Genomic DNA, 19490 nt, shown 5'->3' with positions numbered 1-19490 from the left:
GGTTTTGAAGTTTCAGTTCCTTGTTTGCTACTTTTTTCCGTCTTCCATCGCCACCAGTGCGGAAATAAACTTTGAGACTGTATCTTATTGATTTCTCAGAAAATCCGAAAAGAATATTCCATTTTAAATTATGCAGTGCACCATGTAACCAAGCTTTTATGGTATAAAATTCCAACTTTCAAGAAGTACACACACCTCGTTGAAGTGTTTGTTACATCATACCAACCCCCTTGCAGAGCCCCGAGACCAACTCTCCCTCAAAGCACGTGCTGTTCAATGACTAATGCAAGAAGAAAAAATGAACACCAAAATCAAAACATGTCTGGCTACCCACTTCCCTCCCCAACCCTCTGGTGGAACGCTTGCATTTCAATTCATGCAAAACGGAACGCACATGTGATGTGAACATGGAGTGATATTGCAACCAATTTATCCCTGCAGACAGACCGGGCCTTCCACCTCCCCAGAGAGGGCCCCAGAGCAATGGGAAGAGGAGGAGAAGGAGGAGGGAGGGGGGTGTGAGTTGGGGCTGCTGGGGTTTTTAGGGTGGGGGGAGATTTACGCCAGCTGCTTGCAAACCCTAGGAAAAGAACGTGCAAGAGTGGGGCAGGGCCTGCGATCTGCTGTGGAGATAGCGCCATAGCAGGCTCCCTCCCAAGAACATGAGGTTTTACTGTTGTGTTTTGGACAATTTTGGGGTGAAATGAAGACGTTTCTTTATTGTTGCTGACAAGTTCTTCAAGGGGCAGCCTGCCTGCCTTTGTGTTTACTTTAGATGCTGAGACTGGATCACAAGACACGGAACAAAGTTGCTCCATGCATGACAGCATGGAACGTTTTTGTTTCAAGCCTCTTCCTGTTTGCTGTAAAACGTATAGCCTTCCAGCCATATAAACAAAGGCCATGGCATTGCTCCACTCCTTTATCCTGCTGAGGCCGCCGCAAATGACTGCTGCAATAGTCTCAAGTTCGTCACGTTTCCTGTAGTTATGACAGGCGGTCGGTGTGCAACGCCGGGCATTGCGTGCATGCGTGTGTAAAGGGGAGTATTTAGTACGTCAATTCTCAAAACACGTCTGAACTTGCCCGCGATCTCTCTTGTTCACTGAGAGGGTTTTTGAAGATCTGCTGTCGTCTCTCCCACCCCCAGCCGAATGTGTTCAGGCAGATCAAATTCCATGAAGATTATCAACACCAGTGTGTGAGTCATATATTGATCTCAACATGTTCCCTCTCTTCTCCCCATGGTAGTGGCCCAGCCATGTGACAGTTGGGAGCTCTTGGGGCGGGGTTGGGATTTGAGGGGGGGTTGCGAATGAGACTAAAAAATGCAGTCTAGGATAGTGTTTCTCAACAGGGGGGGTACAGCCCTCCAGGGGGCGTTGGGAAGCCCTAGGGGGTGTTGAGAATGATACGGTTGAGAGGGGTGCTATGATGAGTTTAGGGGGACGTTGGGAAGCTTAGGATAAGGTCCAGGGGGCATTTGTTCGAAAAAGGTTGCAAATCACTGGTCTAGGATACGTCTAACGTATGTTGTTGTTGTCGGCATGTTGCTGCGGGCCTCGAGCACGCCATGGAACATCAATACACTCCGCATGCTGACTGCAGAGATAATGGTTTTCGCATCAGAAAAGACATCTCCACGGCTGCGTTTAGGAAACATGGAAGTGAAAGGGTTGGGGGGGGAGGGTGGTCATGGGGGGCTAAGTTTTATGCGTGACAGCAGAATGTACATGGTGGGGGGGGCTTCGATGCATTTGCTCGCACAAACGTGATAAGGTGGTCCAGACCTCCCCATGTCTGATGTTTACCACTACCGACAAACCTGTGATGTCTGGTAATGTGGTATGCATGTGTACATACGTGTGCATATGTGTAATGCTGGTTTGTGTATGGGCCCAATAAAGAGTTAATATGCAGATCGGAGAGCAGTTACTCAGTGATGTGTGAAGGAGGCTCCACTAAATCCCTCCTTACGCCCACACCCTTCCCTTCTCTTCCCTTCCCTCCCCTTCCCTTCCTTTCCCCACAGTGGGCCTGCTACAATTTAGATGGAAATGGGGCCTTGTGTGGCTTACAGCTCCGGGACTGTGCTGCGGGATAATGAATCCTTCATGCCTTCACACTACCACCCTCTCTCACCCCACTACGTTTCGAATGTTTGTGTTTTTTGGGCAGTTTGGCAATAAAGTATTCACACTGGTGATCCTGCCATTTACATTTTTTGCATTAAATGAGCACAACAGGCCCTACTATGGCGCTAGCGGTGGGGGCACTCATCTACTATGCTGCTGACCCGGGTTTGATTCCGACCCGGGCCCTTTGCCGACCCTTCCCCGTCTCTCTCTCCCATCTCGCTTCCTGTCACCACCTTCACCGTCCTGTCAAATAAAAATAAAGGCTTTAAAAGAAAAAAAATAAGGATGAGCAAAACAGTTTGTTAGGGTTGTAACCTACAAAGGATCACATTCTACACAACTTCATTCAGAAAACCATTTTTCATCATTTGACTAAAATGTACAAGTACCCTTCTTTGACAGTGTCTGGCTTTTCTGAAATCTTCCCTTCTCAGGGTTGAAAAATGATCATGTTGGTAGGCTGTTCCCGGAAACTTGGACTGCTATTTTTGGTGTTTTGTGCCTGGTGTTCCTCAAATGTCATTAGCGATGTTTATCACAACACAACAGTTGCATTAAGCAACCAGCCCTCACCTCACCTGCTCCACTGACTGGGTGACCTAATGGAAAAAACAACAGCAGCGTCTCGACTCATCATCCGCAGATCTACTAACCAGAAATGTAGGCTCTCCCCTCAGGCTGGATGTGGACACATGGCATGCAGTAGGGCTGTAACAATATTGTATCGAACCGAGAAATCGTGATACACAGAGTCACGATACTGTATCGTGATACAAGGAGGCAGTATCGTAATACACCCTTTCAAATTTGTATTACCCATTAGTCCAGAAAACTACCTTATGATTTGATGTGATAGTGTTTCCAACTTCAGTGGAGATACATTTCAGAAATCGTGGGGTATATCGAACCGTAGGTCAAAAATCGTGATACGAACCGAATCGTGAGTTGAGTGTATCGTTACAGCCCTAGCATGCAGTGAAAACATGCTGTAACTGTCAGACAAATGCTATGGCTTGTTGATTGGACAACGTCCTCCAGCGTTTCTCGCAGAATTTCTGTTTGGTCAAGGTAGTGAGGGGTTCGTTCGCCGGTATCGGAGACACGTCATTATCATAGGAAAGGCTATGTTGTGCAGTTTCATATTACGTTGCATTAGCATTTAGCAGACGCCTTTGGTCAAAGGGACTTACAAGGAGAAATTTAAGCAAGAACGGGGCAAGGCACAGTGTACAGTTGCAACACTGCACACAATTTATCACTCATGATAAAGAAAGGCCTAATAGTATACATGTTGGTGAACCACAAGACAAAATCTTTGTCATTATATTCAGGAGACTGTCCTCATAGGGAAGGCTATGTTGTGAAATTTCATATGAAATGAGAGAGATATGATGTGTGAATGTTAAGTTACATTCACTCTACTCAAAATCTTCAACATTTCAGGGGACCCAGTCAAGTTTGTTGTGTTGGTTGTCAAAGTGGCTGCTGCCTTAACAATTAAGTGCTGGGGTAAACTTAACCGCTGTCCCCATTGTCTTTAATATGCTATGGGGTCAACATCTTAACACCAGGGGAACCACTGTCCCCAGTGTCTTAAATATGATATGGGGTCAGGATCTTCACCAGCTGGTTGCAGCAGCAGCAGCCCATGTTTGTTTTATGCATATGCACCCATCACCTTTGTAGCGTAAAAAGCTCTTCCAAGCTACCCAAGAAGCCTGGGGAATAATAACATACTTTCAGAGCTGCTACTTTTACTAGCTCTATGTTTGTTATGAGAGTGTAATTGTTCTCTGGGATGAACTAGACACCGTGGATTTCAGACCAAATGTGTGAAACATTTCCTTTTTATATAACATGAGCTTTTTTATTTTGATGAGTGAAATTGATCGAGAATGCTCAAAGTCTTTTGTATTATAACAGCTGTGAATCATCACTGCCCCCCTCATCTTTTTTTGTTTGTGTATTCAAACTGTCTGAAAATCGATGCCTTGGTGTGTGAAACCTGCCCAACTAGTTTTTGAATTCAGACGTTACTTGTCGAGCGAGAGGGCACTCATACTTGTGTGTGAACTTCATAAGTCCACGTCACATCTGTGAAGTGAACCCCACCTTAACTTTCGTATCCTAGTGTTGGTAAGGAAATTTGCATGCTCACCGGTTTAGCGCAAGGGTGTGGCAGGCAGCGCTGACTTGCTCACCCATCATGGCACTGTCATCAGTGACAACATGTTGGCTGTTTGGATTGTTCATGGTGGTGGGTGTAGTGAAAAGGTTATGCTGATACTAATCGGGATGTCTCCTGTCTATGAATGCAGACAGAGACATGTCATGTTTTTTTTTTTTAATTCTGTGCCTTTTTAGACTTCATAAAATGAATGACCGGACAGTTTGAGAGAGAGACGGGCAAGGCTCGGCAAAGGACTCAGGCTGGAATCGGCCGTGTAGTAGACAAGTGCCCTACCGTTAAGCCACTGTGGGGTCACATGACGTGTTTTAACTGATGCTACTACCCATGTTATGCCTGTCAACTCATGTTATGTATGTTACCTCACTAGCTACTAAGCTGACTACTACTAACTGCTGCTATTAGTATCTAACTTGCAGAATTAATTCCAGAGAAGTGGACAGAATACACTGGGTCAGCAGCAAGTGTACTGGATAATGTTGATATCATATACAATATATTAGTAGTCATTATCATCCTAGAAATGAGTAGTCTTTCTTTGGTAGTTAAGCTTTTAGCTTAATTAAGCTATTAGACCAGTTGTTAGCAAACTTATTTTGCCCTTTTTCTGTGACTCATCTTTTCTCCTCTCTTAACATGGTCTGTTTGGCAATCAACCCCCTTACTTGAAGGTGTTGATCTAGTTCATGGAACTGATTTGTAATATTTCAAGCTCGAAAGTTTAAAATCGTTCCAGTAGTAATAGTGGTGAATTTAAAATGTTTGTCAACATCTTTCACTTCATGTGAACTGGCACTATGTTCTCTGCTTCAAGGAACCCAGGTCTGAGATGCAACAATGTTATTGTTGACTCATCTTAGGAAATCTGTTCTTGTCTTACGGCGAAATACAGTGAGATACGGTTGGTCTTCTGTAGAAATCTTAGGTGAGCCACAAAGGGTCCTTTGCTGTGTGTGGACATGCTTTAGGAGTGTTGTTGACACAGGCTTTGTGTAAAACGCTTTGCCTTATCAGCGTCTGAGCTGAGCACGTGGGCTTTGGGCTTACACACTCTCCCCTCACACCCATCGTCTTGCTGGAGATAGCAGAGGTCCTCAGCTTCTAGTCTCTCTCTCTCTCTCTCTCTCTCTCTCTCTCTCTCTCTCTCTCTCTCTCTCTCTCTCTCTCTCTCTGTGCAGCAGACAGTCAGTCCCCCCCAAAAGGAGGGCCGGGACTCTCAACAGGACAGTGTGTGTGTGTGTGTGTGTGACTCACTCACTCACAGGCAGGCAGCGAGGGAAGCTTACGTAATGCGCTGTATGGCTGCCTAAATTTGCAACACTCCACTCCATAGGTCCTGGCCTGACACCATAACAAGTGCTGTGCTTGTAGGGGGGAGAGGGAGGGAATGAGGGAGAGAGTATGTGAGAAAACGTGTTAAGAGGCTGCCTACATAGCCCTGACTACAGAGAAAGCCACAGAGCCCCAACTGGTGGTTGACATGTTTTGCATTTAGATTTTTTTACAGTTGCCAGCTGTGTGATTTTTTTCCCTAGTGTGAGAGTGGCGGGTTTTTTTTCTGCATTAATGCACTGAGACTGCAAATGCTGTTATGAAGTAGGTAGCAATAGGTGTAAATTTCTCTCAGAGGCTGAAACGATGTTTGATGGTGGTCTTGTGTGAGATCTTTCGACCTTGATCATTGGTGTTAGAGGACCTTTATTCTTGTTATACCAAACCATTTTATGTCCAGAGGGGTAATTCTTTGTGAATTAACCTAACAAAGCTGTGATCGATGAGGGGTCTACGTGAAGTGAATGTTGGCATTCACGATGGATTTCAATGCAAAGCCAGTGGGCTCTAGGCCGTTACTGACAACATAATCAGTGAAATTGAGGTAACAATGGAATAATGTATTTTATAACGCTTCGTCTTTTTATACTATAAGCCGAAGTACATGAAAACAAAGTAAAAAAAAAAAAACCTCAATCATACATTGAGGTCTGCAATGTATTCTTAGTTTTGATGTTGCCTTATTGCAGTACATTGTACATTACTTTAACAGGATTTAATGTCTTCTTGGAGTAATAATCACTTTATATTGGTAAACGTTATTATGCCTGTTGGTAAACATTATTGTGCCTGTTGCTGTTATCTACCGCACATTTTAATTTCCACACGGGGAATCTAAGCAGCCATCTTGGAATGCCAAAATAGGTCTGGCTCTGCCTTCTTCTCCAGTTTCCTCTCTGATGCATGATGGGAAATCAGCTGTGCCATTTTGCCATGTTGTAGACCCAAGACCTTATTGGAGTAGAATTAGACATGTGCTCTAAAATGAATTTGACATCATTGTGAATAGAATGCAACGTGACCCAAATGAAATGTCATGTAGGTTAAGAACATTGTGGTATGATATGGCATCGATCCACCCGTCCCAAAAAAGTGACAGTAATATATGGCAGGCTGCATCAATAGCCAGTCCAGAGGCTAGTTGTGACCCCTTCCGTATAGTGCTAGAGTGCGGCCGGCCTGGGTCATGCGTCTGCCCTGCAGACGTGGAGTGATTGATGGAGGGGAGTGGGGAGGATACCAAAGGGACTGCCATTGTTGGCTTTAGGAGCGACTGCAATGAGATCAGTTCAGTTGCCAGTGTTGCCAGATTGGGCCGTTACCTGCCCAATTGGGATGCTTGGGATGGCCGTCTGCGGGTAAAAACGGGGAAATCGTCCATTTGGCTGTTTTTTTTCTGCAGTATAGAAACCAATGCAATTTGTTGAAATTGGCGGTTTTTGATCTCTTTTTGGGAGGGATTTGATCAGACAAATGTGGCAACACTGTCAGTTGCCCTTGTTGCCCTCGTCTCCGTGTAGAGAGAGGTGGTTAGGGGATCAGTAGAGACTGCAGGTCTGCTTTTCTTTTTTACTGCTCCATTCATCTTCTCCTTGACGTCATGCACTGCTGTCAGGTATACACACGCACTCACACACACACTCACACACTCATATTCATACTCATGAATGAACACACACACACACTCTCACACCCTCACGTGTGCACAAACGAACACACTTCATGCATACACACACACACGCCTACGTAGGCCTTGGCTTGCTGCAGTAATATGATTGCGTTGATTAGTGTTGTGTTTTATAGGCGGGTGTGTGTGTGTTCGTGTGCGTGTGTGGAGTTTGTGTGTGTGTGTGTTTTTGTGTGGGTGGGGAGTTAAGTGTGGTATGCATTTCAAGGGAGATTAGAGCTGAATGGGCTGCCATCCTGAGCCTCCAATCTGCCTGCTGTGTGTACAGCATGTGAGGGCGGCCGCCCGCCCAGTATAGAGGAAGAGGTGGTACTGTACTGTACTAAACCACAGGAGCAGTGATGAGCCTTCTCCACAACACACACACACACACACACATGCTCTCGTGCCTCACACACGCAGGTGTCTTCATGCGCAAGCACATTTCTGCGTGTGTGTGCGCGTATGAGTGTGCAACGTTTATGCGTCATATCTGTGAATCACCTGCAGATCTCTTGCTTCGTCTTAATCATATTCCGAGTGCGTGTGTACGTACAGGATGACTGGAGTGTACGGGATGGATGGCTAGTGTAAAGTCACAGTGTGTGTGTGTGTGTGTGTGTGTGCGTGCGTGTGTGTAGAAGTGCGTTCGATAGTAGCCTGGGTGAGTGAGTCATGAGGCTAAATCTGGTTTGGAGATGTTCAGGTGTCTCCAGAGGGGGGTGTCTCTACTCTACTGTAATCTGCCTGGAGCGTATTGGCATATTAGGGAAGGAGGTGTTCAAGCTGCTGAAGTAGATCAGTGGAAGCTGGGAAGACTCTGACACGCGCTCATGCATACTGTCCCCTGACGCGACGCATGCGTGCTTCCAGCTTTGTACCGTGTCTCTGTGAGCCCAGCCTTAATCCATCGTCAGCACTCACCCGCCGCCTTCGATGCGTCTCATATCCCACCTTAAATACATTAAATGCCATCCAAAACACCAGGAAGTTGTTCTCGGTGTTTGTTTCCGTCGCTTCCTCTTTTTCTCTTAGGCGCGCTCTCTCTCTCTTTCTCTGTCACACACACCCATTCAATCCCACACACTTGTTCTTTCGTTCTCTCACTAGTGCTTCGTTCTCTGGCTCTCTTTCACTGTCAAGTCCTACTTCATTGCATAATAAAGTGTATACATAGTTAAATACGGCAAATGGTGTTTAGGGCTGGGTATCGCAGCCATGTTCCTGTATCGATTCGATTTCGATTCTTAGGGCTTTGAGTCGATTAATCACGATTCAATTTGATTCGATTCATTCTGTTCCCTTCTTGGTGCCAGGATTTCCCCCAACAGATACTGTTACCTATTTTTATATAAAAATGTCAAAGGGCTGTGGCTTGACAGTGTTAACAGATTGCTAATTTGTAATAAGTAGGCCTAAGCCTAATTGACTAATACCTACTAGGTATTTTCCATAGACCTAAATTCAACAAAAATAACAAAAAGAAAAAGAACCAAAAAAGCGATTTTGTGCCCTGTGAATCGATTTTGTGCCCTGTGAATCGATTATGTGAATTTCAATTCGATCGATTATCGATTAACTCGATTATTTTACCCAGCGCTAGTGGTGTTAATAGCATTTGTTTATAGATTATTTATGTCATGTAAGTAATTTATTTCTCTCTCTCTCTCTCTCTCTCTCTCTCTCTCTCTCTCTCTCTCTCTCTCTCTCTCTCTCTCTCTCTCTCTCTCTCTCTCTCTCCCCCTGCAGGCACTGACATTTCTGTGGGCGAGGAGGTGGCCATCAAGCTGGAATGTGTGAAGACGAAGCACCCTCAGCTCCACATAGAGAGCAAGATCTACAAGATGATGCAGGGAGGAGGTGAGCTGAGCACTGCTGCTGTTCCCACACTAGAACTCCTGCAACACACACACACACACACACACACACACACACACATGGTCTCATCCCCATCCTCCTCTCCGCTCTGCCCCAAATACAATGGCTTCGTAGAGCAGCTGCCAGGCAACCTTTAGGCCCTCAGTAGCAGCAGCAGCGGCCATAGCTGGAGAGCTTTCCCCTGGCTGCCACAACACCTCTGTTGATAGGGGTTGGAGAGTGCGTGTGTGTACATGGACATGTATGCCTGTCTGTTTGTCTGCCTGTCTGTCCCTGTGTGTGCCTGCCTGCCTGCCTGCGTGCCAGTGTGCGTGTGCGTGTGTGTGTGTCTGGCTGTGTGTGTTCGCAAAGGCGCATGCGTGTTTGTGTGTCCAGGATGCCAATGTATAGGTGTCCGGCTGTGTGGTTGTGTGTGTGCATGCTTGTGTGTCTAGGATGCTAATGTGTCCGGCTGTGTGGTTGTGTGCATGCTTTTTTGTATGAGGATGCCAATATGTGTGCCTACCTGTGTGTGTTTCTGAGCGCTTGTGTGTCCGTGTGTGTGTGTGTGTGTGTGTCCGTGTGTGTCCGTGTGTGTGTGTGTGTTTTGGCCTTTGGTGCTGGGGGGGATTACATGCCGTTGGCTGCCCTCGCTGCCCCATTTTTCCATTAGCGTTTGCCAGTGTAGTGTAGGGCACTGCTGGCTGAGCTGAGGTATTCAGGACGCTGCTCCGCTCCTCTCCGCTCCCCTCCGCCCTCCATGTTACTCACACTCACAATCACACTCCCAGCTCAAGCTCGCACCGTCACCTCTCCTTCCTGTTCCTGTTCCTGGCTCGGGGACTCGGTTCCTTCTGCCTGACATGTATTGTAAAAGCTCCTGTCTCTTCCGCTCTGTTCTCACACTCACCCCGAGCAGCTCATTGCCTTTAAACACACTTTTAGTAGTGTAGTTTGGTTTCATTTGGATTGGAAAATACTGAGTGAAATGCCACAGTGTCCTAAACAGTGTTATGAACCAAGAGTACAGTACTGCTGCTACCGCACGGACTCGGAGCACAAAAATGCCGTTTACGGTGTGTAAATATGGAATTGTTTATAGACACGAAAGCTGCCCATGATTTTTGAGACTGAATTTTAGCACTTTGTTTCAGTCTTTTTTCCAGTCCAGCCATTTGTAAAAGCCCAATCTCCAAGCGAAGTTAACGGAGCAGTCAAATGTGTTTACAGTTGAAAACATGTTGTGTGAAGGCGTCAAGAAAAAGCTGTCATTGTTGTAATTTTTCCAGTGAATGACGACTCCCCAAGTAGGCAATAAAACGCAGAGACTCTTTCAAGAAACTTAGCAAACCTAATTTGTCATTTGACCATATCAGAGAAATGTGGCAAAGCCACCCTGAAGAAAATTAATTGAAGCCCTTTCTTTATGATTGGCAGAGAGAAAAGAAATACAGCACATTTCTTCCATGTTGCTACCGCTAATCATATACTGTATTTTTGTTAACTGGGTTTTTCCATTTCTGGTGATGAGTATGGCTTTAAACACCGGACAGACATTCGTTGTATGAGCCAGAGACTGTGTCATTCAGTTGCTATGCAGTACATCTTGTGGAGGACGGTGCTTATTTGGAGGCCAAACAGAGAGGTCATCTGGTGCAGACTTGAATGTTACGTTGTGGCCGTTGCTACACACAGCAGAACGCCAACCCTCGATTCCCTCTGTCACAGACAAAAGACTAGTCCTCTGCTGTTTTTCTGTCTCAAAATGGTAATGTATCAGTAGTTAAGTGTCCTGGATGTGTACTTTACAGAACATGCATGTGTGCACACACAAACACACAAACACACACAAACACACACACACACACACACACACACACACACACACACACACACACACACACACACACACACACACACACACACACACACACACACACACACACACACACACACACACACACACACTCCTGGTCCTCGTCCTGGTCAAACATCTTTAACGGGCAGTAGTCAAGGTGCAGCTAATTGATGGCTGCCGTGTTGGCTGGGGATGGGCCCGTCCCTCCCCCCTTCTCTCCCTTGGAGGTCAGGTGTCACTGCTGCTTTAGAGTTATTGATCTCATTTATGGCCACATAGTATTTCTTTCGCTTTTTCCTATCTTCTTTCTCTTGGTTCTTTTTTTTTCTTTTTCTTTTTCCCTCCATCCTTGGTCCCTGTGGCAAGAGACTGAGTAGGGCTGTGGAAGTGATCTCATTCACAGGTTAGATGTGGTCATCATCATCATCATCCCACACGCAGCCTTCTTTTGAGTCAGCTTTTGGCAGAGGGCGGCCTTCGTCCAACAGGATTCAGCCGGAGAGCGAGAGCCAGCAAGCTGAAGCCTAAAAAAAAGCAAAAACACCACCATGCAACATTCACGGTCAAACAGAAATGTCTCAGTCTCAGACAAGAACCGTTTTTTTCCTTCCGTTTTCTTTCCATTGTCGGCATAGTTTTGGTTCAACCACTAGAAAGAATAAGGGCCCTTGCTGTACGCCTCCCCCTTTCTCCTCCCTGTCTCTCTTCCTCTCTCTTCCTCTCTCTTCCTCTCTCTTCCTCTCTCTCTCTCTCTCTCTCTCTCTCTCTCTCTCTCTCTCTCTCTCTCTCTCTCTCTCTCTCTCTCTCTCTCTCCCTCTCTCTTCCTAATTCTCCCCCCTTCTCCTTTTATTCCTTTTTCTCCCTTTCCTTTCCTCCCCACTACTCCCGCCATCGTGTCTGTGGTGTAAGTGGGCGGGTGTTGCTAAAGTGGGGAGGAGGGCTAGCACGTCGTGACCACCAGCGTCCCATGTGAGTCAACATCCAGATTCCAGCCCTTTAGTAGAGAGGACACATGGGCGCGCGCGTCGCGAGTGGGAGTGTTGTCCCTTATTGACACTATGAACCAGTTGACACCCTAGCCTCATAAAACACACACATGCACACACACACACACACACACACACACACGCACACACACACACACACACACTCACACACACTCACACTCACAAACTGTAAGGTGACAAAAACATAAAATTCTATTGCTCAGCTGAGCTGACTAGGGTGTGTGTGTGTGTGTGGATTCCCCCCATCCCACGTCTCTTCAGGACTTGTGGCACCATGCCAGCAGTACATGTTTGGGTGTGGTTGAAAGAGGAGGGGGGATCACAGCTTCCACCTACTCTCGCCACCACCCCCCAACCCTAGGGAGACATCATCAAACATACGCCACTACACACACACACACACACACACACACACACACACAGGTTTCTCATGTGTTCTCTGTTGATTTGCCCTGCTGGCTCGCTCAGCACGATGCTTTGGAACGTTCCGGCTGCGCGAGTGTGGCGCGTTGCGTCGCCGGTTGTCCCTGGCAGCTCCTCCGCCCCTCCCCTGCCGCGAATCTCCTGCGCGCGCACCAGAACACACGCCAGCCCAGCCAGATGGTGTATGCTTGCTGAACGAGAGAGAGGGATGAGGGAGAGAGAGGGAGGAAGGGAGAGACTGGGCTAGCTAGCTAGCGAGCGATCGAGCGAGATGGAGAGAGTAGAGAAGGGGGGATGGGTAGAGTCTCTCTCTCTCTCTCTCTCTCTCTCTCTCGCTCTCTACACTGCATTCCTCCTCCTCCTCCTCCCCAGTCTACACTATACTACTCTGCTCTCCTTTGCTCTCTCTGGCTTGTTCCTCCTAGGATGAATATTCATGTGCATGGTGGACCCTGGTGGATGTGTGTGAGTGTAAGGCAGAGAAGGTGATTAACTTGCACGTGACCGTAAATCATGTTGGATACATACGACTAATGTAATACACTCAACACAGCGCATAAATGTGCATGCATACATTACATGCACAAATTCACCTTATAGTACCCTGCTTCATTGTTGTGAGCCAAGCAGTAAGCCTAATTCAAAGATAATGCAATTTGGCGCTAGAGCTCTGTCTGTGAGTCTGTCTTGGTGTGCCCTGCTCACCTTTGTGTCTGCTAGTGCATCTGCCTGTCTCTGTGTGCTTTGCTGCTCACCTTCTGTCTGTACGTCTGTCTCTGTGTGCCCATGTTCCTTCTCTCTCTCTCTCTCTCTCTCTCTCTCCCTCTCTCTCTGTCTCTCTGTCTCTCTGTCTATCTTTCTTGATCTCATCTCGTTCCCTTTTCTGCCCGTCTTACTGTCTGCATCTAGCTCCCTTCTGACAGCCAGCCGTTGGTCTGTCTGACTTCCTGTGTCTCGCTCCCTTCTCTGTCCCTGAGTCCGTCTGTCTGCCTTGTGCGTCTGAACGCCTCTATGCGTCTAGCTCCGCTCCGGCTCACTCCAGACTCGTGCCTTAAGCCGGCGGACGAGAGAGAGGCTCGCTGGAGCATGGAGGCTGACCCAGACTGGGGAGATATATTTACCCGTCTGACAGCGCTCCGAAATAGCTGACCTGGAAGATGGGGAGCCGCAAAGTGCTGAGCCGAGAAATGCGGGAGCCTCAGCAGCCTCAGCCAGCCCAGCTCAGAGCAGAGCAGAGCAGGCCAGGCTTAGTAGACCGCATGATGGATAGAAAGTAAGGCTGTAACGATATTGCATCGAACCGAGGGATCGCGGTACGCAGACCCACGAACCCCTATCGCGAACCTTCCTCGCAGAATCGCGATGTGCCCTTTTAAAGTTCTTACCCCTCAGTCTAGAAAACAGCAGGATACAGGCAAATGCTTGCATATGCGCTTAATGCTTGCATATGCGCTCAAAGACAATTAGAAATGGGGCGCACATGAGCGAGTAACACTTCCATTCTCCCCTCTCTCCTGTAAAATGTTCCGTCCAACCAGCACGTGCATTGGTTGTTATTCATTGCCGCCCGCAACCTCCGCGAGACAAAAAAACTTCGGCAAACGTCGGAAAGTAAAGCACAGAAATGAACAACAGACCAAGAGGGCTTTATCAAACGTGTGAAGATGTTTTTGATTCATGCATGCGCCGATGTATGTTGAGTGGAGATAGACGTTGAACGGAGAGAGAGAGAAGGAGAGCGAGAGAGCGAGATGCTCCGCCTGACCAAAATTAAATTGCTACGCTCTTAAGGGAGTGTCTGAAGTCGGGCGAACGTTTAGGTCGATGTGGATATTAGGCAGCATTATTTCCTCCCCACATTGACCGCCTGCCTAGCGAAAGCATGCTCCATTTCAGCCACTGCATCTATTCCCGCTCTTGACAAAATATCAAATCATGTTCAATCATGTTACAAAAATATTAAACATCAAGATTAAGTGTTGCATTTATGTAAGTAACTTAATACAACATGTTTCCTGACGAAATATGACCAGTGTTGTTTTCAGTTAGCCTAATGTTTGGATATTAATTGGATAATGTTTGATAATGTGAGACAGTTGTTATAGGCTACCTATACTGGAACCCTGACCCTTCTCTCTCCATCTCTGTCTCTCACACATGGTCAGCATCTCAGCATGATTATGATCTAAGCCTATTAGTAATAAGCCTATTTTTCCTTGTTGAATTAATATCCCTTATTTCTCTGTGCTGTGCTTTGATGTGAACACCTGGGGAACAGGTTGCAGTGGTAGGCCTATCTGCAACATCATTTAGTAGACCTACAAAATTAATGTAGGCAGGTAAATGCAAAAAGAAAGCATAGGCCTATATATAAATATAGCCTATAATTTATTTTCTTCTTATTTTTTCCCTTTAAAAATAATAATATCGTGGGGCGTATCGAACCGTGGGTCATATATCGTGATACAAACCGAATCGTGGGTTGGGTGTATCGTTACAGCCTTAATAGAAAGGGAAGCGATGATGATCCAGCCACGGTTCTTCTAACACTGGGCTGGGCACTGGGTTACTGCACCACTGACCCGGGTTCGATTCCCGGCCCGGGTCATTTTCCGATCATTACCCCTCTCGCTCTCCCACTCGCTTCCTGTCCCATAAATAAAAGGTGGGGGGGAAAAATCAAGAACGGGAAGGGAAGCAGGAAGGAGGGAGAGAAGGAGAACCATGGAGACGGAGCGGGACAGGGAAAGGAAGGAATGGGGGTAGGACTCGCAGGAAGGGGATTTTGGGGCAGCGTGGAGACGGAGAAGGAGAGCTGAAAAATGCTGGAGCCTCAAGCCAGCAGCCTAGTGCAGTACACAGCGCTGCAGGCCAAGCTCCGTAGACTGCAGGACAGTGAGAGGGGGAAAGACAACGGGGAGAGAGAGAGTGAAAGGAATGGGGTAGGACCCATAGGAAAGGGATGGGGGTGGGGGTGTGTGTGGAGGGAGATGAACGGACAGGGTAGAGTGAGTGAAAGGAATGGGGCTCATAGGAAAGGGATGGGGGTGGGTGTGGGTATGCGGGGAGATGGACGGACAGGGGAGAAGCTAATCCACTTCTCTGCCTTCAGGAACTGCTGTAAGGCAGCTGATGAGCCCTCACCCTCCCTCACCTCCCCTCCCCTTCCTCCCCCCTATACACTCAGCCCTCCCACACCCCCATGCGCAGGGTGAACACGAGAGGGGCTGGCGGGGGCGTTCACCACCCTCCTCTGCTCTGGACCCCCAACCCCCATCCACCCGCTGCTCTGGACAATCCATAAAATGACGTGCTCTTGAGGAGATGGATTTCAGATGTGTGTGTGTGTGTGTGTGTGTGTGTGTGTGTGTGTGTGTGTGTGTGTGTGTGTGTGTGTGTGTGTGTGTGTGTGTGTGTGTGTGTGTGTGTGTGTGTGTGTGTGTGTGTGCTCGCATGCGCGTGTGTGTGTGTGTGCATGGAGAGAGAACAGTACAGGACTTCTCACGTTTCACAAATTACACACTCACATTACCTCTGGGGGAGACACACACACACACACTCACACACACACACACTCACACACACACTTTTGCACACTCTCCTGAGTCACAGACGAGGGACGATCAACTCACTAAAGAATCCAAAGGTGTAACTTCCCCGTGCGAGCGAGCACAAATATGCCCCACGCTCCTTTTCTTCTCCCTGGCTGCGTTGCGTTGTAAGCTCCCACCGGAGGCTTTATATTTCCACACCCCCGCCGCTAAGCCCGTCTCTACGCTGTGCCTGGTGTGCATGTTAAGGCCCTTGGTAATGCTATAGGCCACTGGAATGTCACAGTTCTGCAGTTCTCTGATGAATTGCGCTACTGTGCGCGCTTCATTTAGAACACCGCGAACGGCCTCACACGTGTCAAGGAGGGTTCTGTGGAACACGTACCTCTCGTTGGTGGTGGTGCGCCGCCCTCGATCCGTAGTAGACATGGGTTCTGTTTTTTTTGTTTTTTTTTCTACATTTCTTTTATCTGATTGATTTGCATTTTCTTTTTTGGATGGGAATGTAATCAAACACGTCGTAACCTGTGGCATTATGTAACCCACCCTTATTGTGCTCTGAGCTCGCCAAAAAAAAAAGTTAGAGAGACTGGAGAGCATATCTCGCAATCTTGTGGTTTTCATGTTGTTTACTGTAGTTGCGTGTCTCTGATATGACTTACAGCCTATGGATCTAGCATAGTCTGCGCTGCGGTGGTGCAGGATAAGAGGGTTGTGTAACTGTAGTGAGACTGTAGTCTACCCACCCTTGAGTAGTTTTTTCCGCCTAAAGGCTGGGAAAGTCACGGAATAAGAGATTTATCGCAGGACAATTATCACGTCTGTTCAATGTGAAGACTGAATGAGGTCGGTGTGAAGTCTGTGTGTAGGAGTGTAGTAACACCTGGCGTTCCCCTGAGTGGAACATGACATTGAGAACCCCCACCGTCTGTTGATAACGACGGAAAAGGCCTCAGTCCCCAATCCCAAAAATGGAAGTGGGCCCAGCTGTGTGTGTGTGTGTGTGTCCTCCATGATGAAGGTCGTCCTTCAGACATGCTTTGCAGCCAGCCCCTAACATCTTGCTCTCATTGGGGAAAGAGGAAGCTTTGGGGGAAGGTGTGCGTGTGTATCTGTGTCTGTGTGTGTGTGCGCGTCTTTGTGTGCGCGTGTGTAAAAGTGAACAGGGTGCTTTATGGGAGCCCCTTTCGCTCTCCATAGCCATATTTCTTCCCCAACTGTGGTCGTGCTGGTTGGCGCCTTGAACTCAGCCTTATGGCTGGGGGATGGTGGCTTGTGTCCCTGGGTGTGTGTGGAACACTCCACAGTCCTAGGTCACCTTCAGCTCCGTTTGCAATCAAGCCTCCCCAGTAAAACATAACGGCCAATATTACGCTGCTGGCCTCGTCTTCAAATATGAGCCGTTGATCTGGTATCACCTCACTGGGAAGATAACTAACAAGGTTTTCCTCCATGCCCCCCCCAAAAAATCCATCTCCCTTCCCAGGTTTTAGTCTGGCTTGTGTCGTTTCCCAGTTCTACACCATCTGTCTCTCCCAACCATTTCCTGTTTGTTCTGCACCGCACTGTCAATTAAGGTTCAAAATAAAAAATATAGATATTAAAATGAATACCGGTAATAATGAACATAACTCCAATGGCAGCCGGCACACACATGGCTGACTTCCCTGATGAGGCCATGGTCATACCACACAGATAGCCGATCCCTTATTTGGAATGTCCAGGCTCCATGACATTGATATGACCGTTTGACCCGTATGACCCCTCGCCTTTGGGCCAGAGTGGCCACTGGTTGAATAGGGTGATGCCCTGCAGGGATACCAGACATACACATAGGCCCATGAAAAGAAGTTCTGAGGCACTCACAGTTGCAATTTAAAAAAATATTTTTTATTATAAAAAGTATTTTTAAAAAATGCAACCTTGAGCGCTCAGAGCTTCTCTTCCTGGAGACAAAACTTGAGAGCCCCTACACTGATGAGCACCAAGGAAAAAGGTGAAGACCCAGAAGCACTCCAATTACCTGTTTGTCTTTGATACACAGGCCCCATGGTCCAGTGAGTCCACCACCGCCACCACATACCAGCGTAGTCCTCCCTCCCTCTCCTTCCCCTCCTCCCCCTCCCCTTTAAAATTCCTGGAAACCCCTTTTGCTCCTGGCATCCTGTAACTCTTGTGGTGAACCCCTTGCACAGCAGCGGATGCTGTAAGTCTCCTATGTCACCAGCAATGAGGAGCCATTAAATAAAGCAATTAGATAAATGTCTGGGCTCGTTAATCATTCGCTGGAGTGTGGCAAAGATGGGGGATGGGGATGGGGACCATGATGGCGGAGCACGTCTCTCTGGAGAACTTACGAGTTGTTTATCTCAGATGGTGTCCCTGCAGCGTGAGGTGTGTGTGTGTGTGTGTGTGTGTGTGTGTGTGTGTGTGTGTGTGTGTGTGTGTGTGTGTGTGTGTGTGTGTGTGTGTGTGTGTGTGTGTGTGTGTGTGTGTGTGTGTGTGTGTGTGTGTGTGTGTGTGTGTGAGAGCGCGAGAGCGCGCGCACGCCTGCCGTGTGTGTCTCTGTATGGCAAAAAAATGGAAGCATAAATTAACCTATGTCTCTCTCTCTCTCCGGTCTCTGCAGTTGGCATCCCGACCATCAAGTGGTGCGGTGCGGAGGGCGACTACAACGTGATGGTGATGGAGCTGCTGGGCCCTAGCCTGGAGGACCTCTTCAACTTCTGCTCCCGCAAGTTCAGCCTGAAGACCGTGCTGCTGCTGGCAGACCAGATGGTAAGACTGAGGGCAGAGCCTCACCCCACTGCCCCGCCCCTGATGGATGGAGGACACTCCGCCCACTCACCCACGACCTTTCACCTCGCTCACCTCTGACCTTTCTCTCTCTCTCTCCCTCTCCCCCTGTCTCTCTCCCTCTCTTTCTCTCCCTCTACTTCTCCCTCTCCCTCTCCCTCCCCCTCCACCTCTCTCTCTCTCAAGCTGGATTGTGTCTTCAGTGTAATATTACCCAGTTTAAAGGTGCAGTGTGTTGTTTTCAGCTGACAGTGTAAGTAGGGGTTGTGTGGGGTCGTATTTCGATCCACCTGGTTGTGTTTATTTTAATAGGCGTGGTGTTTGTTGTTGATGCTGCTGCTGTTCTTTTTTTCTTTTTACACAATTGAATACACAATTTCTATTTATTGTGCGTTTTGTTATTGGTGAGCACTACATTTCAAGCAACCATTTCATCACTAGTGTAGATTTTGTTGTCACTATCAGTTAAGTGGAAAATACAAGCTCCATTTAATGCAGCACACTGCTGTCAACATTGAGTATGGTAGTCAAACACCATAAAGCCAGAAACAGGTCTGTGAGTCGACTACCTCATAGTAGCTGTTTTTGCATAGGTCAGTAGATGTCATCAGCGTGTGGACGGGCTGTTTAATTGTCGGCAGCTGAGATGTGCCCAGGGGCAGCTGGCTCTGTGA

The 19490-nt window shown here is 47.6% G+C and overlaps 1 protein-coding gene across 2 annotated transcripts in view; it reads left to right on the top strand.

The window, feature by feature from the left end:
- Positions 1-19490, top strand: part of csnk1da (casein kinase 1, delta a) — a 51234-nt gene that overhangs the window by 10723 nt on the left and 21021 nt on the right. For both annotated transcript variants that reach the window (XM_063188596.1, XM_063188599.1), the window contains exons 2-3: positions 9074-9184; positions 18650-18798. In XM_063188596.1, the coding sequence (XP_063044666.1) occupies positions 9074-9184; positions 18650-18798 (260 nt within the window). The remainder of the gene's footprint in view (positions 1-9073; positions 9185-18649; positions 18799-19490) is intronic.

This window comes from Engraulis encrasicolus, chromosome 2 (assembly GCF_034702125.1).
Source record: "Engraulis encrasicolus isolate BLACKSEA-1 chromosome 2, IST_EnEncr_1.0, whole genome shotgun sequence".
NCBI classification, from domain to species: domain Eukaryota; kingdom Metazoa; phylum Chordata; class Actinopteri; order Clupeiformes; family Engraulidae; genus Engraulis; species Engraulis encrasicolus.
This window is presented reverse-complemented; position numbering and strand designations above follow the sequence as displayed.